General features: G+C 43.6%; 1 protein-coding gene and 2 long non-coding RNA genes across 4 annotated transcripts in view; 2 read left to right on the forward strand and 1 right to left on the reverse strand.

The window, feature by feature from the left end:
- Window positions 1-1496: 1496 nt before the first annotated feature.
- Window positions 1497-5120, reverse strand: LOC119298741. Its single transcript, XR_005145945.1, has 5 exons — window positions 3587-5120; window positions 3289-3498; window positions 2997-3200; window positions 2749-2916; window positions 1497-1886 (listed from the first exon to the last, which is right to left on the reverse strand). It is a non-coding gene; the product is annotated as an uncharacterized LOC119298741 (long non-coding RNA).
- An 8871-nt stretch (window positions 5121-13991) lies between these two features.
- On the forward strand, window positions 13992-18160 carry LOC119314972. Of its 2 annotated transcripts, none has more exons than XR_005152520.1 (4): window positions 13992-14735; window positions 15461-15562; window positions 15694-15772; window positions 15908-18160. It is a non-coding gene; the product is annotated as an uncharacterized LOC119314972 (long non-coding RNA). The 2 variants fall into 2 exon arrangements; XR_005152518.1 differs by having other exon boundaries at window positions 15471-15562.
- Window positions 18161-22873: 4713 nt separating this feature from the next.
- The window catches only part of LOC119349918 (cytochrome P450 77A4-like), a 17679-nt gene continuing 14030 nt past the window's right edge, over window positions 22874-26522 (forward strand). The window contains exon 1 of the mRNA XM_037618012.1: window positions 22874-22987. Coding sequence (XP_037473909.1) covers window positions 22874-22987 — 114 coding nt within the window. The remainder of the gene's footprint in view (window positions 22988-26522) is intronic.

Below are 26522 nucleotides of genomic sequence, written 5' to 3' on the forward strand. Positions count from 1 at the left end.
CGGAAGTCGATTGGCGTTAGGCAACTCAGAAGGCTACAGGAAGAGATCGTGGTGATACTATGCGAGCTTGAGATGTACTTCCCGCCCGCATTCTTCGACGTTATGGTGCATCTGCTGGTCCATATCGTGGAGGATATCATCCAACTCGGGCCGACGTTCCTGCACAGCATGATGCCGTTCGAAAGGATGAATGGTGTCATCAAAGGTACGTTCAGAACATGTCACGTCCAGAGGGAAGTATAGCCAGGGGCTTTCTGACCGAAGAGTGCATCTCCTACTGCACAAATTATCTAGGCATCGAGAACCCCGTTGGTCTGCCCGTCAACAGGCACCTCGGCAGGCTCGCTGGATGGGGTCACCGTGAGGATCGCCGCGAAATGCATGTCGACTTCGAGGGTCGACTTGCCGACTTTGAAAGAGCAAACCTAGTCGCGCTACAACACATAGACGTGGTCGATCCTTGGGTGGTAGAGCACAAAACCTTTATTGAGAAGACGTACAATGACCGAGGCCAACAGAGGACGGACGGAGATATACTCAAAGAGCCGAACTCATGTTTCACGCGTTGGTTCAAGCAGAAGCTTATGTCGTACCCTTTACATGAGGATTCTTCCGCGGAAGAACAACTCATATTCGCCTTGTCACAGGGTGCCGAGCACAACTTGATGACCTATGAGGCGTACGATATCAACGGCTACACATTCTACACCGAGGACAAGGACATGAAGAGCGATGGTTATCAGAACTCCGGGGTAACGATGGAATCCTACACCGGTAAGGACAAGGACAGATACTATCACTACAAGGATCCGGGTCTATTGCAACAAACCCATTTGTTGTAATACATGTTGTTTCATGGTGATAAGTACCTATTGCCACGAAATGGCATTCGTTGGCAGCCGTTGCGAGCACATGGTAATAGCTTATTACCACAAAAAAGCAATTGTAGCAATAAAGCGTGCTATCGCAACATCTAGGCGGGAAGTTGCCACATGTTTTCCCGTCGCAACACTCACCTGATGCCACAATTTAATTTGTGGAGATAGCTTTAATGCAACATGTAACGAATCATGGCAACTGATATCTTGTAGCAATAGGGATTTGTGGCAACAACCTATGCCAACGACGGCCGTTTCGTGGCATAATACTCTTCTGTGGCAATAGTCAATTGTGGCAATAAACTATGGCCACAATCCTTGTTTTCGTGGCATTAGGCATGTTGCCACGACCCACCACACTTTTGGCAATAAACTATGGCAACAATCATTTTTTCCTGGCATTAGACATGTTGCCACGACCCACTGCACTTGTGGCATTAACTTATGGCAACAAATATTCTAGTCGTCGTAACAGTAAATTGCAACAAATATTCTAGTCGTCGTAACAGTAAGTTTTTTGGTGGTGATAAATAGGTATCGCAACAAGTAAAATATTTGTAGCAAGAATTATTGCGACAATTTAAACTTTCCGTGGCGATACTCTATTTCAACAAAACTTGCTTTGGTGGCGAAATAGTTATCACGTCGTGAAAAAAATTGTGGTGACAAGCTATTGCGACAATATAACGTGCTCTGTTGCAACATCCTAGTGCAACAGAACAGGTAGGCGTAGCAACAAAGATATGACGCAACAATATATTTGCAGAGGTGCTAGCATGTGGCAACCGAAAGTGGGTTGTGGTAATAGCCTATTGCAACCGTAAAAAAAATACAGGCTTTCAATTACAATATTCAAAACCATACGTATAATATGTAAATTCATAAAATTCATAATTCTCATAGCAAATATCCATCAAATGAAACTCAAATGTAATTTCGCCATCCTAATTAACTGTGAAGACTAGAATGTCCGTGATCTAGAGTCCAGTCCAGCTAGTTCTTTGGATCCTGCAATCAAGAAATAAAAAAAATCCAGTTAATGAGTCAAACATAACATATGCCATACAATTATTCCAGCCCCATTATTAAAAAGAACTATCGCCAAACTAACTGGACTAATCCTATGTCAGCAAGCATGTAATTGAGGGATCAGAACAATTATACAAGTGTAAATGTGTAAAACATAAGCACAAGTACATCTACTAAAAGCTTCTCTTTTGAGAAAAAACATTACTTTATAACTTAAAGATGCTGGGCTGAATCACCCAAAGCACATGCAGCCATAAGGGCTCGTACATCAGCCTCCCGTTCCACATAGTGGTTAGGTTCGTACATCCTACCAAGGCTAGCAAGCTCGTGAGCAACATAGTTTGCCGAGCGAAGACATACATTTATTTCATAATAAGAAAACCATAATTTGAGCTGGTACTTGGTGTCCTCAATAACACAGCATAGGCCGACGAGTCCACCTTATTGATATTCAGTGCTTCCATGAGGAGTTGCGAGTCTGTTTCAAAAATGACCCTCACGACCCACATATCAGCGGCAAGAGATATTGCATGGGACACTGCAATGGAGTTAGTAGCGAAGGCATCACGCCCATGCTCATGACATCCTGCTCGTGCATACAGAATGGTGTCATTGTTCGATTGTACATCTAATAAAAGCTTCTGCTATTGATTTAAGTTGTGACTCGATGTATAGTCTCAATAAAGTTCATGTCCCTAGCTAGCACATATTTGTTTTTTGTTTAAGTTGTGACTCCATGCAGCAACAACACATGGTAAAAGAGAACAAGCAACTAGTTAATTATGAAGGCCAATGACGTATAAGCAGATGAACATGAAGAGAAAGCAAGGTTGTGACTTACCATTGCTTTAAACATTCGGGAATTCCTTGCTGCAGCTTGTATGAGCGCATTTGAAGAAATAGCAGTACGCCTTGAACCTGAAGTCTTATTAGGACTAGATCTCTGTAACAGAATATTTTGCAAGTTTGGATTACTATTTTCTTTACTGTCAACCCTCTTCGTAGGCACCTATAAATAGAAGTGCACTTTTAGCAATGCAAGTAAGCAACATAAATCTTACAAGGTCGCAAGAATATGACTGTAATCACCTGTTGGGTTCCCATCTGTTGGCTCCATTCTGCAAACTTTGCCATCATGTTCTTTTCGAATTCCAGTCTTGATGTTCGCTCCTCTTCCAATATTTAGTTGGGGACTCATACCTTCTCAAAACTTACTTGCGAGTAAGATTTGGATCCAATTCTGTATTTTGACTTCTGTTTCTTACGGTTATCGATGTTCTTTCGGCTGTGTTCCTATCAGTTCATTGAAAGCAAACATAACCAGTCAGACAAGCCATTTCATCTTATAAAATAGTGGACAAAAAGTGATCTTAGAGATAACCTGAAATTTTGAATCCATGCCAAAGTACTCAATCATCCATTCCCACTCTTCTGGTTGTAAATCTTCCGGCAGATTAGTCAATCTAGTTGCATCTGTTTTGTATGCCTTGTAAGAGGACCATAGAGTTGATCACCAGCCTCTATATCGCTCTTTCACAATTTTGAGAACTTTTTCTTCTGTTTCTGGTGTATCTTCCAAGTCCCATCTGTCCTGTATAGCATACAAGAAATGAATATACATAAGCAGTGCATCATCGATGGTAAAATAAGATAACACATATGGAAAAGGTTGTGCGCACTATCATATCTGCAACAATGAGTCAATGGATGGTAGGGTGAATGCCCGACCACGTCCTCACTCCAATGAGTGGTAACTTTCTTTTCATTATGACTACCACGTCATCCTTGAATGAACGATAGTTCATTCCTACTATACCACCCAAATTTTCAGAGAATGTAATATTTAGCTTTGCAGATCCATTGGCAAAACACTTCTTAAATGCTTCAAAACCTTTTCTTCTTCTGTACACCTCGCCCTTTCTTCTTCTGTACACCAACTTCTACAGTCCAAATCATACAAGAAATATTGTATTACTCGGTATTAGATTGTAAGAAATGATGACACAAACATAAACGAAAGCAAGTACCATCCTGAACATATTAAAGAAGCTAAAGATATTGTACTGAGTGTGCACCCAAATAGTGCAGTACAGCTAAAGATGATCTTTTTCTTCCATGCATAAGGAAAAAGGATGGTTCCTTGACTACTAAATTGTTGGTTTATCTTCGGCAAAAGTTGCCGCCATGAAACTTTCTGAGCTAGACGCCGCAATGCCCACAGCGCATTTTCTTGTGTATATTTAAAAAGTCTCAACATGCTTGGTTTTAGAGGTATGTATATATGTATATAATGCATCAAATAAAGTCAGTCTTGTTCAGTTGTTCTGTTTAAGCAATTGCTAAGGGGAAAGGAAATCAGCCATGATGATTGAATACACTGTCGTAATATCAGCTGGTATGAATGATATTCAGGTGAATAACAGGATCATATTCTCTCCATGAGTCAAATAAATTGTAAATGATTAATGTAATATGCTATCAAACTCCAGCAAAGGGCCAACTTCGAAAATAATTATTTCTAGTCAGGTTCAGATGGTAGAAAGCAAAAATCTCTTAGGCAGTAACTAATGGAACAGTGGGGTGATTTCGTCAAATTACTAACTTGTCGCAACATGGCAACATATATAAACATACAGATGGATGATGGCATAACTCTGCGAAAGGGTCTAGAAACCTTAATTTGATTCAGAGGTCAATCTACCATATTCAAATGTTAGAAATAGCACAGAACTATCCAGGAGAATATACTGTAAAAGGCACTATCTATCCCTTTAAAGGAAGAGTATGATGAGATAATACATGGTTATCAAGATTAGCTTTTCAAATGACTGCAGACTTTCCTAGTTGACATAAAAAAGCTGGAGAGACTGAATCATATTAACATCATCTATGGAATCTAGGGTCTGAATCAGAGATCCCTCGTACGTATGTAAATAACTAACACATAGGGCATAAGGCAGAGGATATTTTTTCACTCTACCAGGACACACCTCCGTGGTCCTACTGGACTATATTTCTTGAAGTAGTGCCCATGGTTTGGGGTTCAGTTTGATCTGAATATGTATCTACAGATATGCAAATAGAATGGGGTGTGGGATGGATGGATCGGAAGAGAAGAGACGAGACTTTGGAAGGGCAGCCATCCCCGTCCAGTCCAAGACCTTGGATTGGGAGGAAGCTCCATGGCCATGGCGGAGCAGGAGCATCTCCGAGCAGGCCCTTGATGCACGGGCACGGCCGCGTTGTCGGAGGCGCGCGAGCCCTGGGCGACCGTGGCGGATGGATCTGGCCACCGCTCGATCTGGTGGTTCGATCGGGAGGGGAGGGGAGAGGGCGGGGAGCGTGGGCGGGGGCCATGGGCGGCGCCGAGATCTGAGTGTGGGTGGCGGCGCGTCGAGGAGGAGCTCGTGGGGGAGGGGGGTTTGAGCCCGGGCGGGCATTGTCACGGCATTCAACACTGAGGTGGTGTCGTGCTTGGTCCAGATACGGGATTGATGGGCAAGGAGAACTCCGTCGGCGCCGATGCCAAACCGCATCACCGCCGCTGGCGGCATGGCCAAGGACACGGAGACGCGGCCTACATCAGCGGGCGCAGAGGAGAGGGAGGAGAGCGAGATCGAGGAGGACTGAAGGTTAAAGGAAGGGAGGAGATCGGGAGGAATAACCTGACGAGTAGCAGCTGACACAACTGTGGTGCGCTGTGTTGACGCCGTCATGACGCCGGCAGCACAGAGGAACCTGGGACGAGAGGTCAGATCCAATCGCTCGTGAAGACGCCGTGGAAGGTAATTAGCGGGAAGGTTAAATATAGGCTATTTTTTTGGAGGGAACAAAGACCCTAATTTAGGACCTTTTAGCGGGAGGTAAAAAATATTGGCGCAAACAACAGTACACAAAAATTAGGTGGTGGGAAAATATTTTTTTTGTTTTAAAAAAGTAATTATTTTTTGATGGAATTTTCTAGATTGTAAATATATTTCGAGTATTTGTAAAAAGTTATATCATGGTGATAAAACCACCAAATCGGATAATTGTGAAGCGGTGATTCGGCGCCCTCCACTATAACGTCCTCATTGTGAATATTTGTATAGTCGTCGCCATTTGAGGAAGCCAATTAACGAACGAAAAAGAGCTTTCCTGTTATATTGTAAAATAACCATCATATACATCGAAGCAACCGATACAAATGAACGACACACACCCAAGGCAAGATAGACAAATACCGGTCACCGACACACAACCTCAACGACTACCAAGCACCTATAAGATGTGCAAAAAAGGGATTCATTTAGAGCCGACGGAGACCACCAGCACGAGGAGCGATCATCTTGGAAGATGTGCATCGGACATCCCGGACCGATGACTCCAAGACGATGCCGGACCGGAAAGGCACGACTATGGAGTAATACGGAAGGAGTGGGAGGAACACGACGTCCACGGATATCTTCACCGTCAACCAGTGCACAAACTAGGTAGGTGATGTACCACAGTGCTTCAACCCCTCCGCCGCAACCCTGGTTCGCCAAACACACGCAGCAAATTAGGAAGGTGTTGTTTCATCATGGATCTACACTTAGGTTGGGATATGTCAAAAAATTGGCCAGTTCTGAACTACATATCACAAAAACCTCATGTGACCCTCACTTCAAAACTATTAGGTTATACTCTTGTCTCGAAATATAAGTACAGATGGGATGGGTTGATGCGAGGGTCTATCTATGTCAGTCTCGATCTCACTTTCCAATCTTGAGATGGAGTGATCTCAACATCTTCCATTTTACCAGACAATTCGTCGACGGTTTGTCCACGCGAGAGTAGGGCCAACGTAATATGTCGCTTTTGTTAGAGATTCAACTATGTAAATTAAACAACCCTGCATCGCGACGCCTTTGCCTGTCGAATCCATCCTACATCGGATCCACTCGCAAGGGGGTGAACGAGCCATGTCGCCGCCGCTGCTGCCGGGCTTCACCTAGTAATGACCTCTAGCTGCGGTAGGGGAGGGGATAAGCGGGAGGTGGGGCGCTGGGAGGCGGCTAACGATCTCTCCCATCGCCTGCGAGGGCGACTCGGGATGGTCCTCCGCGCCACAGTAGGTCGAACATAGTCATGTTGCCTATGTTTTACTGAAAATAATAGAGATTCAACTATGTCAACTATCAACCAAACAAATTTAGTTTTGAGAATCAATTATTGGAATATCGCACATCTGATAAAAAACAAAAAAGTATCCAGATAAGGCCAACGATTTGTCTCTTATTTAAATATTCATTTTCAGATATAAAAAACCTTCAAGTATTGGACCGTTGCCTCGTCTTATCAGCCCCTTCTCTATGTATTCACTAGCAAACATGCCCGTGCGTTGCAACGGGAGGAAATAAATCATCCCTCATGCACACACAGACGACATCAACAAAATTCTTAAAATCTTTCACTATGTGACACGACAAACAACATGATAAGTGGTGTTACACAAAAATATAATGTCGGGATGATTTTTGAAGTGTACTCAATGTGTTTCTAATCCATTAGATAACAGAAATATCTACCTAATTGTCGCTATCTCTTTATGCCTCTATTGAAGGGTGTTTAGCAGGAAGGGGGTGAAAAAGTAATTTTTTTGGAGGAAATGGTCAACAAAATTACCGTCAGTACACACCACCACCGCACCGGACCGCCACCGCCTAGGGACACCTCCCGGAGGCGTGCTGTCCCGCGCCGGAACACCACCGAGAGGAAATTGGCTGGTGCCGGACCCCGGGTTGTCATGCCGACATATGCTACCTACACTACTTAAGTAGGTAAAAATATGCAACCAAATTACTATATGAATATCAGTTTAGTTTTTTAAAAGAATGCAAAAATGATGAGGTCATTCGGATTTGTGGTTTAAAAGTTGCAGATAATCAAAGTTTCGTCAATAGAATTACTATCTTCTTTCAAAGTTTGGTCGATCATGTATTTCCATAATACTATCGAGTGGAGTGTGTCCGCGTTCGCGCGATTGATCAGGCACCCTGGTGGAGCGCGTAGGGCTCGCGTGATGGATCAGACGCGCGTCTGGTCGGTTGCGCCTTTGTTTCCTTCGCTCCATCTTTCCCACGATCCTTTTCCTCTTTCCTTTTCACGTGCCGGACCATGGTCAAACTACCTAGAGCGACCTGAGTAATACCTCGATCCCCTGTTCCGCCGCCGCGCGACCCGAGCACTGGCCGCAACCAGTAGCCACATCATGGCGGTGCAATGAAGCAGTCCACACCGGTGTCTCCCTGCCGCTCCCCTCTCCCTCTAACGTTTCTTCGCGACCCGCCGCTCGGCGCCTTCCGCCCGTCGGCCTCCTCCTCACTGGATCTCGGCTGGTCGATCCTGCCCGTGGGCGCGTGGCTGGACCGTCCGACACCTCATCTCCGGCGCCAACGGACCTGCCATCCTGCTCACCTGCCCGGGTCTCCCGTGCACTTTAGTGCAACGCCCTGCAGCAGCTCTCCCCTGGTCAGCCGTCCCTCTGCTCAGCGCCGCCCGTACTGGCTCGCCTGTCTCCCTTGCGACCAACGACCTGAAGAACAATAGTATGATTTTCCCCTCATGCTTCCCTCTATATTTTTCATTGCAACTGCAGCAAATTTAGATTCAAAATACATCACATGGGAATTAGTACTGTGATATACATACAACATAAGTATGCTGATTTTAGTTTGAAAGTAGCAGACTAATTTTCCCTTGCTTGTTGTTTTATTGGTAGCTACTTTCATGCTCTTCCACATCTTCCATAATAAGATGGTTCAGGGAAATAATAAGATAGAAAACCCAGGCAAATTTCAAAACTGAATCTGATGAACATGAATGCCGTTCGTATACTTCAGTTCAGTTCAATCTGTTCCCTGCTCATGTGCTTGTATAATCGCAAAGCTGGTGTCTCGGGCTCCTTGGCTTAAGATGGTGTCTTCTTAGTGATGTTGCTCCCAAACATTTTAGGTTGCTTCACACCGTTCAGTATGCCCCTCTTCACTAAATTCAGGCACACGTGGTCTCTTCTTTGGCTATCATGACTTTGGTAATCAATTATCTTCTACCAAAATCTGTTAAACTTCTATATTTTTAATATAATGCTTCTTAGAATTACTATATCAGATTCAGTTTGACTACAATGTGGAAGCCATAAGAACAAGATTTTCACATGACACGCTTTAGAGAAATAATGCAAGTGACAGAAGATCTTCTAAAGAACGGGTGACAGAGGTAAAAATAGATCTGGAATAATTTTCAGGCCATGGGATTAGTGTAATATTGCTCTGGCTTTGATTTAGCCATCCCTGTCCTGATCAAATGATCCCTTAAATTAAAAACAAAGAAATCGTCTCAAAGAAATCAAAGTAGCACTGACTGAGCTATTTATGCATTAGCAAACAGTACAGGAGCTTTTCCTAACATTTTAGTCAGAACCATGATTCTAAATACTGAACCTCAAACCAAAGAGAAATTAAACAAAAAACACACTGAATGAGAATTCATGGAACATAAGCAGAAACACATAGGAGCTTTAATTGAGTGAATCATTCAAATCAAACCATCTACAAAGATTCATCTAAGGCTGCAACCATTCAACTGAAAATCCTAAAGATTAAATTGCATGACAAGTATCATACACTGAATCAAGTAAAGAATCAAGCAAGTATCTTGAATCTGATGGATCACCTGCTGCCGACGACGGATCCGGCACCTTGGGCACCGGGATTAACACATCAGGCGCCTTGGGGGCGGGGTTGGGCTGCCGGCGACCTCGCCATCCCGTCCGACCGGGGTAGAGGCTGCGAGGTAAAGGAGGTCGGGAGGGTCTGACTGTGAGGCGGGAGAGGAAGGGATGCGGTATAGCCAACTACTAAACTGAACTTATTTACCCTCATGTCACATGTACTACCATGTGACAGCAATACTATTTCTTGTTCCATCAACCAAATTTTGCTTTACAGTGTATAGATAAATTTGGCTTTACCATGTGACAGTAATACTGGTATGTATGTATCCCTGTTGTCTTGTCTTGTAATGCAGATAGTGATGCTATTGACTGTAATAGAACTACTAACGCAGCTGTTATGTTTTTTAATAGGACTGGCTTTACGGAGATAAGGCAAAATGACACGAGATGGGAGTTGGATGGACAGGGAAAGAGATTCTGTTGAGTGGAAAATTGGCATGAAGGATTTCTTGAATTTTGACTTTGATGGTGCTCACCCAGACTCAACAGTCCCATGCCCATGTGGGAGATGTCTCAATATTGCTCCGAAAAATAAAAAGGATGTTCATACTGACTTGTTGTTCAATGAGATGGATCCAACCTACACTCGGTGGATATACCATGGTGAACAATCCAATGAGGGAAGCATGTCTGAAGATTCTGATAATGAAGACGATGTAGATGATGGTTCTGGGGTATGTGACATGCTCAATACTCTCATAAAAGGGCGCAAACATGGAAGCAATGCAGACATTGGTGAAGGTGCGGGAGACATTCATGTGGATGCTTCGAGCGGTGATGAAAGGAAATAGGAGCCACATGCAACAACCAAGGTCTTCTTCGAACTATTGAAAGAGGCATAAAATGATTTGTACCCAGGTTGCAAGGATTTCAAGAAGCTATCTTCCATTGTGAAGCTTTACCAAATCAAGTGCGTGTCCACGATGACCAATAGAGCATGTGACTTAGTTCTGCAGATGTCCACGCAGGTGCTGCCAAAGGGTCACTGCATTCCTACTAATCTCGCAAAAGTAAGGAAGGTGATCCGAGATCTTGGGCTGGACTACAAGAAGATACACATGTGTGTTAATGATTGCATGCTATTCCGTAATGAACATGCTGATGCAGAAGAATGCCCTGTCTGTCATGCGTGTCGATGGAAATCTACTCCTACCAGTGCCAGAAATTACAGTACCTGAAGAGATCACTAGTTGATGCAGAAATGATGACGAAGGATCCAACATTGACATTTAAGTCATAGAAAATATAAAACCTATTGAGTTTGAAGATGTCTAGTTCAAATCTGATGATGATACAGATGATGATGTGGCTTACGTAAATGATGGCCATGTTGCTCCTTTGGGACAAGAAGAATCGGATGATGACCAGGGTTTCTTTGTATAACTTTTTTGATGGTTACCTACGAGTAGTACCTCTCCTGAAGTTTAATCTGATGTGAAACAGGTTCAAACAAGGCACCCCTGCATAGTGTCATCTGTTGTGGCAAATGAGAACAAAAGCTAGTGCCCAACACTAATAGTTTGGTGATGAAGAGAAGAAAAGAGTAGTTGTTGTTCTTTTAGTGATGAAGAGACTCGAACCTGATGATGATACAAATGATGATGAGGCTTACGTAAATGATGGTCATGTTGCTCCTTTGGGACAAGAAGAATTGGATGATGACCATGGGTTCTTTGTATAGTTTTTAATCTCTTGGTAATGTGCTTTTCACATGTTTAAGCCATGAGTATAAGTTCTTGAACTGTTTGATGGTTACCTACGAGTAGCATCTCTCAGAAGTTTAATCTGATACGAAACAGGTTGAAACAAGGCATGCATGCATAGTGTCATATGTTGTGGCAAATGGGAACAAAATCTAGTGCCCAACACTAACAATTTGGTGATGAAGAGAAGAGAAGAGAAGAGTAGTTGCTGTTCTTTTAGTATTGTTGCTATTTTCCTTTTGACAGTGATGCTATGTACACAATGTTCCTATGAACTTGTGGTGTTTTAGTGTTGTTGCTATTTTCACTACTTTGCCTTGAATTTATGGTCTTTTGTGTGAACAATCTATACTAGTATGGCTGCTGAAATTTGTGTGTTGTCATTTTGAAACATGTGGTATATATCTTGCTGAGATGGTTTGTTATATCCTACTAAAATCGTGTGTCATATGTCCTTATATATATCTTGATGTAGTTAGTTGTTATGCTGCTCAATTGGTGGCTGAAGAGCTGTTTAAATGGAGCCTAGGAGTGTTTAAAAATAGATATTATGCAGCCTTGCGCAATTTCTCTATTTAACACATAATTTTATATTGAATCTCCTTTTTTATTAACAGCACACATAAACACATACACTCACATCAAGCAAGATAGAGAAAAGTTAGGAAGAGAACGTGAGGATTTGCTGCTCAGTTCTCACGACTCACCTTTGTGAGAAGGGCACTGAGCTTGGCGTCTTTTGGGTGTCGAGGACAACCTTGCTACCGGAGTAGGTCAGTAGGGTGAGTGGAGGAGACCTTGGCGGTGCAAGAAACACTAAAGTGAAGGGCGTCCGCGAGTGTGCAACGCTTCACACGCGCGTAAGCGAGCGTTCCTCCAAGTTGTGGTACCACCGATGTCCACTTTGCAACATATGTGACTAAAATGCAACTTAGGTGCAAGTTGTGGGACCTAATGTGTTAATACCTTTGTAAACTAGTACGCGACTTTAATCAGATCCTGTGAAATAGTATAATAAATAAAGGAAAAATCAGGAGCACTATTGAGAATATCGTTGCAATATCCTGCTCCTTTTTCGGCAACACTAGAGGGTTGTTGCATTATGTTGTACGTATTACCATGCTCAATTTGTCGCAATATGTAATAGTTATTGCAACACAAGGAAGGCGAGGCAAAAAGTCACCATATTACAACCAATACATGCTTTGTTGCAATAGTATCTATGACTAGCGCCACATGTCAGAGTTGTTGCAATATATGTCTAAATATCACCACAAAGATGTACTTTGTTGCAATACCTAGCCATTATTGTAATAGGATGGCCAATTCATGCAACGGGACAGAATTGTTGCAATATCACTACCGTATTACAACGCCGATGTAGCTTGTGGCAATACATGGCTTCTATTGCAACAAAAAAAGTACTTAGCGCGATGAAACAAAATTGTGGCAATATGTAGATCCTATTACCACAAACTGGAATTTTGTGGTAATATAACATTTTATTGCAACAAAAGATGGTTGTAGCAATATTTTTTGTTGCAATAGACCGGAATCCTTGTAGTGTATGGAAGGATCGAGGAGATCTGGGAGCTGAGCTACGCTGGAGAGAAGGTGCCGATGTTCCGTGTCAGATGGGCCAAGAGCGTCCTAAAAGAAGACCGATATTTCACCACCATGGTTATACCCGAAGCCAAATCCAAGACCGCGGGCGCAAACGTCACCGCGAAAAATGAGCCATGGGTACTGGCTTCCCAAGTGGACCAATGCTTCTTCATTACCGACCCGCCAAAGCCCAGTCGTGTTGTCGTGAGGAGAGGCAAAAGGAAGATCATCGGAATGGATGGAGTAGCCAATGAGCAAGACTTCGACAAGTACAGCGACCCGAGGATCGAACATGACGACGATGATGAAGTAGCAGCATACACCACAAGAAGAAGCAGGACCACCCTACCTAAAGCACTACTGAAAACTAGGAATTTGCCATCAGCCAGCTCTTTGCCATTTGCCAGCTGATGGCAAAGAACATCTTTGCCATCTGCTTATAAAAAATAGATGGCAAAGAACTGACAGACGGCAAAGAACATGGTTGCCATCAGCCAATTCTTTGCCATCTTCTAGTGGATGCCAGCAGATGGCAAAGAGGTTGGCAAATCCTGTGGCCGTCAGGCATGTAACGGCATACCAGCCCCACCTCTTTGCCATCTGCCAGCAGACGGCAAAGATTCTTTGCCATCTGCTGGCAGATGGCAAAGAGATGGGGTTATTTTTTTTCAGGAAAAAAAAACTGTGGAGTTATCCCCTTCCTCTCTCCCCACCCATCCAGGTAAAAAAAAGTCGTTCTCATGTCATCCGCACACACCGAACAGCCCCCGTCGATGGCGCTCTAGGCTCGCCCGCCGCCGCCCTGTCGCCGGCTGCGTCGCTCCCCCGCCCTGTCGCCGTCGCTCCCCCGCCCCGTCGCCGTCGCTCCCCCGCCCCGTCGCCGGCCCTCCCCCACCCCGTCGCCGGCCCTCTCCCGCCACCCTGTCGCCGGCCCCGTCGCTCCCCCGCCCTGTCGCCGGCCGCGTCGCTCCCCTGCCCCGTCGCCGTCGCTCCCCCGCCCCGTCGCCATCGCTCCCCCGCCCCGTCGCCGGCCCTCCCCCTCATCCACGGCCCACCACACATCCTAGAATGCTGTGGTGATGCAGCTGGGGCAGGCATCGATGACGCCATCACCGCGGCACACCACGATGCCGTATTATACAGTCTTGGTCAGTTCGTGTGGATGAGGCGCTAGTGAATAGAGCAGTAGATAGGAGCTCAAGGTTTGCTTTGTAGGTGCTCTTGTTCATGTGGGTGTCTCTGTAGTAGCAGATATGCGTCAGTGGATTGACGGCAGCGACGAATGGCTCGAAGCCGAGAATAAGCAGCAAGAGAATGATCATGGCTCTGCCTATAATTCAGCTCTGCCCCCTCCAGCAGCTTCCTTGTTATAAGCATCATTTGGAAAACTCGTCTGTCTTACGGTTTGACCGCTTACTTGTTTAGTGATTATCTGATGATATCAGCTTGCAGGCCGTGCAATCAAATTTCGTGGAATACAATAGTGCTGCCGTCCAGGCATCAGCCTATGTAATGGCTACAAGCAATGCAAGACAAGGGGAGAGAACAATAACAAATCGAGTTTCAGTGTTTCCGTCAACAGAGAAGAGGTCTTCTTATGACCTTGAGGGAGGTGCGGAGTTGAAGATGATTACGATCGTTCGGTAAAGCTAATGGACTATTTGTTAGAAGCTTGACTCGGAAATGTTTCTTATGCTGAAATGCTTCGAAAATTCTCTTAAGCTTGTGTGATGCTGACGTTTGTCAAGACATTGAAAACCTGAGGTATGCAAGCTTGGTCGCAATATCATGTACTAGCAGAGTTTGTAAACTAAGTTCGATATCTCCGATTTCGTAAACTAAGTTTCGACGGATCCTTTTGATATCCAATGCTGTAGGTGCCTTTTTTAGAGAGGCTGAGGAAGTGCAATTTAGCCTGTTGCCGGCTTTCTTAGCATAAAAAAAAACAAATTCTTGTGCTATTTTTTAATGGACCTGGTGTCATTCTTCATGTCCAGTATGGCCTGTTATTTGTTCTGCAAAACATGGGCAAAAGCAAGTAACTAGCTGGCAAATTCGGTTACATCCCAGCCAAACGCAGTGCAAAATCTCAAAGTAGTTTGTGGAAAATGCTTATGAACTGGCATAAATAGTAGTACTATGTGAGAAAATCTCAGTGTAGGATCTCACGAATATAGCATCGACTGAGACTCTTAACGAGGTCTCAGTCGACTGAGATTTAGCAAGATTGATATGAGAAACAAGTTTGCAAAACAGTACACCCCAGGAAAACAAATGTGTTTTTAGTAGAACAGTAGGTTTCCCTGGTGGATGTTTTTCATTTTAATGTAAAGAAAAGTAAATGATAAGAGTGATTTTTTGTTTATTCACATTTGATATTCTTTTGAGGAATCACAAGGAGGCCCATATTCTATACATATTCTATACATATATACATATAAGCATTCTATACATATAAACACAAGGAGGCCCTCATATTAATATTATAGTTCATGTCAGGTATTCCGGCGGAGAGGGACCGGCAGGAGAGGGACAGTTCATCTCGCTGCTCATGACCTCCATCAGATTCTCCTCCGAGCTTGCCTGCCGAGGTACGTAACATGGTCGCCTCCACCTCTAGCTCATGTATTTTTTGCTTGATTGGATTGAGTTGCAAAAATTATTGTTCAGACGTGGCTTTAACTATGCATATCTCAAAATTTATTTGGCTTTGAGCTTGCAGATGCCAGCACTGCTTGTTTGTATAGATGCTCAAGAAGACTGCTCAAAGGAGGACAGTTTGTAGGATAGTTTGTGTGACAGTGAGTACATGCCCCCCTCCTTCTCTAGCTCCTCTTTCTTGCTTGACTGGGTTGCATTGCAAGAATTACTGTGCATAGGTAGCTGCAGCTGTGCACATATTTTTATCAAATTGCATTCTGGCTTTGATGTTGCAGATGCGAGCACTACCTGTTTGTATAAATGCTGAAGGAGAAAACTGTTCGGAGAAGGACATGTGAGAGAGAGAGAGAGAAGGAGAAACAGGGGCCGGGAGTAAGAGGTGAAGAGCAAGGAGAACCACATGTTGTCCCTTTGTCATCGACACCATCCCGCCGTTGCAGGCTTGTCCCGATGGCCTTTCGCTTGGTGTGCTGTTACCCTGCCCTGGTTCTTTGTCTCTGCCTCTTTCATGGTTTCTTCCTTTCGAAGATTTATTTTTTGTCTCCCTTCTAAAGGTAAGTTCTGCCTTAGCATCCTTCATGTTGTAACACAAACAAAATATTAGTGATCTGACAGCAACACCATTTTCTGTTGAGTTATTTAATTTAGATGATTGCTGCTATACAACTTAACTGCCAAATTCTGTAGCATTTACTACTTGATAAATAAAGAACCAGGTCACACCATTTTCTTTACTTTATTATTCGGATTATGGGTGTGTTTGGTTGATGTCCTCGTCGTTGCGCGCCTGGCCTGAGCTGTGCCTGAAGTCTGCCTGGTGATTGTTTGGTTGGCATCCTGAGAAAGAAAGTACTTGCCTGGCCTGGTTGTGCCGGTAGTGTGATTAGCCTGGCCAGTAGAATAAAAAATACAAAAAGGGACGTAGTCAGCCCAGGCAGCGTGATTTGCCTGGCCCAGGCGCCCCATCCCATGCGCCTGGACATGCTTCCACACCAGCCTGGTACTAATTGGATCAAGTAGCAGCAAAGGTTTGCTATTTAAAAATTCTATAAGCACACAAGGACAGAACAGCAAGCAAGGAAACGAACCAAACGTTCACCGACCAGGCTTGCCTGGCCAGGCACAATTTTCCTTCATCTCAGGCATTGTCCAGGCACCATTTTTTCTCAGGCAAAGCGTCCAGGCCTTCAACCAAACACGCTCTATATGCAGGAGTTTTGGTGTGGATTATAGATTCTACAGTTACTCTTAGCTTGTCAGCTTTGTTGATCCTAATTTACGATGTTCACCAAGGATTACAGACCATGGTACCTTCATCTGTTGTCGACAGTTTCCTCTTTCAGATTTGATGTTAGTTTGTACAAGCTACTGGGTTGTGCTTTAGATGGTATGGTTTCTCTGCTATTTAGAAACTACACTTAACACTCATAAAGTACAATGATCGGATCCTAAACTGAAATATTTATTTTGGCGGGTTTAAAATTTGATGTGGGATGGGCATACGAGTTTGATGTTTGCAGTCCTCTCTGAGCTGCAAGTCGCTCGACAACACGACAAATTCAGTTACAGATTTTTACCAAAGCTAACTGAAATAAAGTTCAGTTCAGCAGACCATGTCTGTTGGAAGGAAGCAAATTTCTTGCCTTATGAATCCTACGTAGCCATCATATTTTATTTCAGACTGAATCGTCCCAGCTCAGTGTATCCTTGCTAAAATAAGAACATCATTTTTTAGGGGATGCCACAAAACAAAAAATGACCAGGACTGCATCTCTCATATTTTCTTGCTTAGATTGTTAATCTGAATTCGTGTTTGATATTGTAGTATGGAGGTTTCACCATGATGCATGTTCCGTTGTCGTTTGTTTTCCAACTGCTTTGATATTAATTTACAAGATAGTAAGTTTTATACGTGTGGTTGGATGTCAATCTTTACAGTTTGATGACTAGATTTATCCAAGGAAGAAAAACTGATATTAGTAATTATGTGTCATATATAGATGCAGATCCGAGTTGCCATAATGGAATATGGATGGACAACACAAAATAGCCTAGTTCCTTAATTTTGTGTTTGATGGAAGTATATGGTTCAGCCTGTACTGTCCAACATAAATTGACACAAACCTGTGCGCGTTTGCTCTGAACGGTGTGTTGTTATGGAACTTTGCAGCTGTTCGTAGATCGATTCAACCTCCATCTGAATGTTTTAGTTCATCTATGCTTTTGAAATTTTTCTACAGAATAGTGAGGTTATAGTTATTCCCAAACGCCTTGTGGAGAGTATTCTTAATTGTATTCGCTGCTTCGGGTGCCTATATGTTATACATGTGTGTTATAAGTTCAATTATATATGAAGATGCCTATATGTTGTTTTTCAATTTACTTCCACAAAACCACAAACTGGGTATTCCTATTTTACAGATATAAGTTGCATCATAATAATCTTCACATTTTAGTTGCATCATAATAATCTTCTTCTTCTAGTCTTCTTCTTCTAACTTTCTTCTTTCCCGTTTTGTAGATTTGTGTTCAGATCACGGAAGCTTGGGTTGGAGTGCTTGTCTTTAGTTTTTGTTTTGAGTTTGTGAAACTTGCTACCTATGATGAAACTGTGTAATATTGATGAAACTATGTATATGTACGGATGAAACTTGCTACTATTGATAACATGTGTTGGATATGTGTTCGATATATATGTGTTCATGACTATTGGTAATATCTGTTGAATATGCTATATTGGTCATATAAATATATTTGTGTTTGATTTTCTGTGAAAATGAATTGATATAAGAAAAAACAAAATTAAATGGGGCAATATAGGCACTTTGCCATCAGCTGGCAGATGGCAAAGAGGCCACGTGTCATCTACATGTAAAATTTGGGCTGACCTATTTGGACCCTTTGCCATCTGCCAGCAGATGGCAAATCTCTTTGCCATCTGCTGGCAGATGGCAAAGCATGCAGCCTTTGCCATCTGCTGACAGACGGCAAAGAGCCTGAAGCCTTTGCCATCTGCTGGCAGACGGCAATGTATGCCGTTAGCCTTCTAACGGGGTAACCCCGTTAAGAGGCTTTGCCATCCGCCAGCAGATGGCAAAGCCACAGGCTCTTTGCCATCAGCTAGCAGATGGCAAAGAAGCCTTTACCGGCAGGGTTTCAGACGAACTGTTTGCCATCTGCTGGCAGATGGCAAAGCCTTTGCCATCCGCCGACCATGCCTTTGCCATCTGCCATGGCTGATGGCAAAGTGCCAGATTCCAGTAGTGAAGGACGTCCGTTCCACAGAAGAACTCCATTTGCGAAAAAGAAGGTCAAGAAGAATGTGAACAGATAGCTAGCTAAGATCGATTGTATTTAAATCGTAGCCTTCATTTCTCGATTGTATTTCATGGGCACTTTTTGAACTATCATGAATATTTTTAAATTTCATGGACACTAGATCTCGATCCCCCTCCATCTCGATCGCTATCCCACCTCGCCAAAACCTCATGTGACCCTCACTTCAAAACTATTAGGTTATACTCTTGTCTCGAAATATAAGTACTGATGGGATGGGTTGATGAGAGGGTCTATCTATGTCAGTCTCGATCTCACTTTCCAATCTTGAGATGGAGTGATCTCAACATCTTCCATTTTACCAGACAATTCGTCGACGGTTTGTCCACGCGAGAGTAGGGCCAACGTAATATGTCGCATTTGTTAGAGATTCAACTATGTAAATTAAACAACCCTGCATCGCGACGCCTTTGCCTGTCGAATCCATCATACATCGGATCCACTCGCAAGGGGGTGAACGAGCCATGTTGCCGCCGCTGCTGCCGGGCTTCACCTAGTAATGACCTCTAGCTGCGGTAGGGGAGGGGATAAGCGGGAGGTGGGGCGCTGGGAGGCGGCTAACGATCTCTCCCATCGCCTGCGAGGGCGACTCGGGATGGTCCTCCGCGCCACAGTAGGTCGAACATAGTCATGTTGCCTATGTTTTACTGAAAATAATAGAGATTCAACTATGTCAACTATCAACCAAACAAATTTAGTTTTGAGAATCAATTATTGGAATATCGCACATCTGATAAAAAACAAAAAAGTATCCAGATAAGGCCAACGATTTGTCTCTTATTTAAATATTCATTTTCAGATATAAAAAACCTTCAAGTATTGGACCGTTGCCTCGTCTTATCAGCCCCTTCTTTATGTATTCACTAGCAAACATGCCCGTGCGTTGCAACGGGAGGAAATAAATCATCCCTCATGCACACACAGACGACATCAACAAAATTCTTAAAATCTTTCACTATGTGACACGACAAACAACATGATAAGTGGTGTTACACAAAAATATAATGACGGGATGATTTTTGAAATGTACTCAATGTGTTTCTAATCCATTAGATAACAGAAATATCTACCTAATTGTCGCTATCTCTTTATGCCTCTATTGAAGGGTGTTTAGCAGGAAGGGGGTGAAAAAGTAATTTTTTTTGGAGGAAATGGTCAATAAAATTACCGTCAGTACACACCACCACCGCACCGGACCGCCACCGCCTAGGGACACCTCCCGGAGGCGTGCTGTCCCGCGCCGGAACAGCACCGAGAGGAAATTGGCTGGTGCCGGACCCCGGGTTGTCATGCCGACATATGCTACCTACACTACTTAAGTAGGTAAAAATATGCAACCAAATTACTATATGAATATCAGTTTAGTTTTTTAAAAGAATGCAAAAATGATGAGGTCATTCGGATTTGTGGTTTAAAAGTTGCAGATAATCAAAGTTTCGTCAATAGAATTACTATCTTCTTTCAAAGTTTGGTCGATCATGTATTTCCATAATACTATCGAGTGGAGTGTGTCCGCGTTCGCGCGATTGATCAGGCACCCTGGTGGAGCGCGTAGGGCTCGCGTGATGGATCAGACGCGCGTCTGGTCGGTTGCGCCGCTGTTTCCTTCGCTCCATCTTTCCCACGATCCTTTTCCTCTTTCCTTTTCACGTGCCGGACCATGGTCAAACTACCTAGAGCGACCTGAGTAATACCTCGATCCCCTGTTCCGCCGCCGCGCGACCCGAGCACTGGCCGCATCCAGCAGCCACATCATGGCGGTGCGATGAAGCAGTCCACACCGGCGTCTCCCTGCCGCTCCCCTCTCCCTCTAACGTTTCTTCGCCACCCGCCGCTCGGCACCTTCCGCCCGTCGGCCTCCTCCTCACTGGATCTCGGCTGGTCGATCCTGCCCGTGGGCGCGTGGCTGGACCGTCCGACACCTCATCTCCGGCGCCAACGGACCTGCCATCCTGCTCACCTGCCCGGGTCTCCCGTGCACTCTAGTGCAACGCCCTGCAGCAGCTCTCCCCTGGTCAGCCGTCCCTCTGCTCAGCGCCGCCCGTACTGGCTCGCATGTCTCCCTTGCGACCAACGACCTGAACAACAATAGTATGATTTTCCCCTCATGCTTCCCTCTATATTTTTCATTGCAACTGCAGCAAATTTAGATTCAAAATACATCACATGGGAATTAGTACTGTGATATACATACAACATAAGTATGCTGATTTTAGTTTGAAAGTAGCAGACTAATTTTCCCTTGCTTGTTGTTTTATTGGTAGCTACTTTCATGCTCTTCCACATCTTCCATAATAAGATGGTTCAGGGAAATAATAAGATAGAAAACCCAGGCAAATTTCAAAACTGAATCTGATGAACATGAATGCCGTTCGTATACTTCAGTTCAGTTCAATCTGTTCGCTGCTCATGTGCTTGTATAACCGCAAAGCTGCTGTCTCGGGCTCCTTGGCTTAAGATGGTGTCTTCTTAGTGATGTTGCTCCCAAACATTTTAGGTTGCTTCACACCGTTCAGTATGCCCCTCTTCACTAAATTCAGGCACACGTGGTCTCTTCTTTGGCTATCATGACTTTGGTAATCAATTATCTTCTACCAAAATCTGTTAAACTTCTATATTTTTAATATAATGCTTCTTAGAATTACTATATCAGATTCAGTTTGACTACAATGTGGAAGCCATAAGAACAAGATTTTCACATGACACGCTTTAGAGAAATAATGCAAGTGACAGAAGATCTTCTAAAGAACGGGTGACAGAGGTAAAAATAGATCTGGAATAATTTTCAGGCCATGGGATTAGTGTAATATTGCTCTGGCTTTGATTTAGCCATCCCTGTCCTGATCAAATGATCCCTTAAATTAAAAACAAAGAAATCGTCTCAAAGAAATCAAAGTAGCACTAACTGAGCTATTTATGCATTAGCAAACAGTACATGAGCTTTTCCTAACATTTTAGTCAGAACCATGATTCTAAATACTGAACCTCAAACCAAAGAGAAATTAAACAAAAAACACACTGAATGAGAATTCATGGAACATAAGCAGAAACACATAGGAGCTTTAATTGAGTGAATCATTCAAATCAAACCATCTATAAAGATTCATCTAAGGATGCAACCATTCAACTGAAAATTCTAAAGATTAAATTGCATGACAAGTATCATACACTGAATCAAGTAAAGAATCAAGCAAGTATCTTGAATCTGATGGATCACCTGCTGCCGACGACGGATCCGGCACCTTGGGCACCGGGATTAACACATCAGGCGCCTTGGGGGTCGGGGTTGGGCTGCCGGCGACCTCGCCATCCCGTCCGACCGGGGTAGAGGCTGCGAGGTAAAGGAGGTCGGGAGGGTCTGACTGTGAGGCGGGAGAGGAAGGGATGCGGTATAGCCAACTACTAAACTGAACTTATTTACCCTCATGTCACATGTACTACCATGTGACAACAATACTATTTCTTGTTCCATCAACCAAATTTTGCTTTACAGTGTATAGATAAATTTGGCTTTACCATGTGACAGTAATACTGGTATGTATGTATCCCTGTTGTCTTGTCTTGTAATGCAGCTAGTGATGCTATTGACTGTAATAGAACTACTAATGCAGCTGTTATGTTTTTTAATAGGACTGGCTTTACGGAGATAAGGCAAAATGACACGAGATGGGAGTTGGATGGACAGGGAAAGAGATTTTGTTGAGTGGAAAATTGGCATGAAGGATTTCTTGAATTTTGACTTTGATGGTGCTCACCCAGACTCAACAGTCCCATGCCCATGTGGGAGATGTCTCAATATTGCTCCGAAAAATAAAAAGGATGTTCATACTGACTTGTTGTTCAATGAGATGGATCCAACCTACACTCGGTGGATATACCATGGTGAACAATCCAATGAGGGAAGCATGTCTGAAGATTCTGATAATGAAGACGATGTAGATGATGGTTCTGGGGTATGTGACATGCTCAATACTCTCATAAAGGGTGCAAACATGGAAGCAATGCAGACATTGGTGAAGGTGCGGGAGACATGCATGTGGATGCTTCGAGCGGTGATGAAAGGAAATAGGAGCCACATGCAACAACCAAGGTCTTCTTCGAACTATTGAAAGAGGCATAAAATGATTTGTACCCAGGTTGCAAGGATTTCACGAAGCTATCTTTCATTGTGAAGCTTTACCAAATCAAGTGCGTGTCCACGATGACCAATAGAGCATGTGACTTAGTTCTGCAGATGTCCACGCAGGTGCTGCCAAAGGGTCACTGCATTCCTACTAATCTCGCAAAAGTAAGGAAGGTGATCCGAGATCTTGGGCTGGACTACAAGAAGATACACGTGTGTGTTAAAGATTCCATGCTATTCCGTAATGAACATGCTGATGCAGAAGAATGCCCTGTCTGTCATGCGTCTCCATGGAAATCTACTCCTACCAGTGCCAGAAATTACAGTACCTGAAGAGATCACTAGTTGATGCAGAAATGATGACGAAGGATCCAGCGTTGACGTTTCAGTCATAGAAAATATAAAACCTATTGTGTTTGAAGATGTCTAGTTCAAATCTGATGATGATACAGATGATGATGTGGCTTACGTAAATGATGGCCATGTTGCTCCTTTGGGACAAGAAGAATCGGATGATGACCAGGGGTTCTTTGTATAACTTTTTTGATGGTTACCTACGAGTAGTACCTCTCCTGAAGTTTAATCTGATGTGAAACAGGTTCAAACAAGGCACCCCTGCATAGTGTCATCTGTTGTGGCAAATGAGAACAAAAGCTAGTGCCCAACACTAATAGTTTGGTGATGAAGAGAAGAAAAGAGTAGTTGTTGTTCTTTTAGTGATGAAGAGACTCGAACCTGATGATGATACAAATGATGATGAGGCTTACGTAAATGATGGTCATGTTGCTCCTTTGGGACAAGAAGAATTGGATGATGACCATGGGTTCTTTGTATAGTTTTTAATCTCTTGGTAATGTGCTTTTCACATGTTTAAGCCATGAGTATAAGTTCTTGAACTGTTTGATGGTTACCTACGAGTAGCATCTCTCAGAAGTTTAATCTGATACGAAACAGGTTGAAACAAGGCATGCCTGCATAGTGTCATATGTTGTGGCAAATGGGAACAAAATCTAGTGCCCAACACTAACAATTTGGTGATGAAGAGAAGAGAAGAGAAGAGTAGTTGCTGTTCTTTTAGTATTGTTGCTATTTTCCTTTTGACAGTGATGCTATGTACACAATGTTCCTATGAACTTGTGGTGTTTTAGTGTTGTTGCTATTTTCACTACTTTGCCTTGAATTTATGGTCTTTTGTGTGAACAATCTATACTAGTATGGCTGCTGAAATTTGTGTGTTGTCATTTTGAAACATGTGGTATATATCTTGCTGAGATGGTTTGTTATATCCTACTAAAATCGTGTGTCATATGTCCTTATATATATATCTTGATGTAGTTAGTTGTTATGCTGCTCAATTGGTGGCTGAAGAGCTGTTTAAATGGAGCCTAGGAGTGTTTAAAAATAGATATTATGCAGGCTTGCGCAATTTCTCTATTTAACACATAATTTTATATTGAATTATTGTAATAGGATGGCCAATTAGGAAGAGAACGTGAGGATTTGCTGCTCAGTTCTCACGACTCACCTTTGTGAGAAGGGCACTGAGCTTGGCGTCTTTTGGGTGCCGAGGACAACCTTGCTACCGGAGTAGGTCAGTAGGGTGAGTGGAGGAGACCTTGGCGGTGCAAGAAACAGTAAAGTGAAGGGCGTCCGCGAGTGTGCAACGCTTCACACGCGCGTAAGCGAGCGTTCCTCCAAGTTGTGGTACCACCGATGTCCACTTTGCAACATATGTGACTAAAATGCAACTTAGGTGCAAGTTGTGGGACCTAATGTGTTAATACCTTTGTAAACTAGTACGCGACTTTAATCAGATCCTGTGAAATAGTATAATAAATAAAGGAAAAATCAGGAGCACTATTGAGAATATCGTTGCAATATCCTGCTCCTTTTTCGGCAACACTAGAGGGTTGTTGCATTATGTTGTACGTATTACCATGCTCAATTTGTCGCAATATGTAATAGTTATTGCAACACAAGGAAGGCGAAGCAAAAAGTCACCATATTACAACCAATACATGCTTTGTTGCAATAGTATCTATGACTAGCGCCACATGTCAGAGTTGTTGCAATATATGTCTAAATATCACCACAAAGATGTACTTTGTTGCAATACCTAGCCATTATTGTAATAGGATGGCCAATTCATGCAACGGGACAGAATTGTTGCAATATCACTACCGTATTACAACGCCGATGTAGCTTGTGGCAATACATGGCTTCTATTGCAACAAAAAAAGTACTTAGCGCGATGAAACAAAATTGTGGCAATATGTAGATCCTATTACCACAAACTGGAATTTTGTGGTAATATAACATTTTATTGCAACAAAAGATGGTTGTAGCAATATTTTTTGTTGCAATAGACCGGAATCCTTGTAGTGTATGGAAGGATCGAGGAGATCTGGGAGCTGAGCTACGCTGGAGAGAAGGTGCCGATGTTCCGTGTCAGATGGGCCAAGAGCGTCCTAAAAGAAGACCGACATTTCACCACCATGGTTATACCCGAAGCCAAATCCAAGACCGCGGGCGCAAACGTCACCGCGAAAAATGAGCCATGGGTACTGGCTTCCCAAGTGGACCAATGCTTCTTCATTACCGACCCGCCAAAGCCCAGTCGTGTTGTCGTGAGGAGAGGCAAAAGGAAGATCATCGGAATGGATGGAGTAGCCAATGAGCAAGACTTCGACAAGTACAGCGACCCGAGGATCGAACATGACGACGATGATGAAGTAGCAGCATACACCACAAGAAGAAGCAGGACCACCCTACCTAAAGCACTACTGGAAACTAGGAATTTGCCATCAGCCAGCTCTTTGCCATTTGCCAGCTGATGGCAAAGAACATCTTTGCCATCTGCTTATAAAAAATAGATGGCAAAGAACTGACAGACGGCAAAGAAGATGGCAAAGAACTGACAGACGGCAAAGAACTGACAGATGGCAAAGCCACAGGCTCTTTGCCATCAGCTAGCAGATGGCAAAGAAGCCTTTACCGGCAGGGTTTCAGACGAACTGTTTGCCATCTGCTGGCAGATGGCAAAGCCTTTGCCATCCGCCGACCATGCCTTTGCCATCTGCCATGGCAGATGGCAAAGTGCCAGATTCCAGTAGTGAAGGACGTCCGTTCCACACAAGAACTCCATTTGCGAAAAAGAAGGGCAAGAAGAATGTGAATATATAGCTAGCTAAGATCGATTGTATTTAAATCGTAGCCTTCATTTCTCGATTGTATTTCATGGGCACTTTTTGAACTATCATGAATATTTTTAAATTTCATGGACACTAGATCTCGATCCCCCTCCATCTCGATCGCTATCCCACCTCGCCAGATCCGGTCCCCCTCGCCGCCGAGCACCCCCCGGTCCACCGGCCGCCGCCGCCGACCCCCCGCACCCTCGATTCCCCTACTCAACCGCCGCCGCCGACCCC

The sequence above is a fragment of the Triticum dicoccoides genome, chromosome 1B (genome assembly GCF_002162155.2).
Source record: "Triticum dicoccoides isolate Atlit2015 ecotype Zavitan chromosome 1B, WEW_v2.0, whole genome shotgun sequence".
NCBI classification, from domain to species: domain Eukaryota; kingdom Viridiplantae; phylum Streptophyta; class Magnoliopsida; order Poales; family Poaceae; genus Triticum; species Triticum dicoccoides.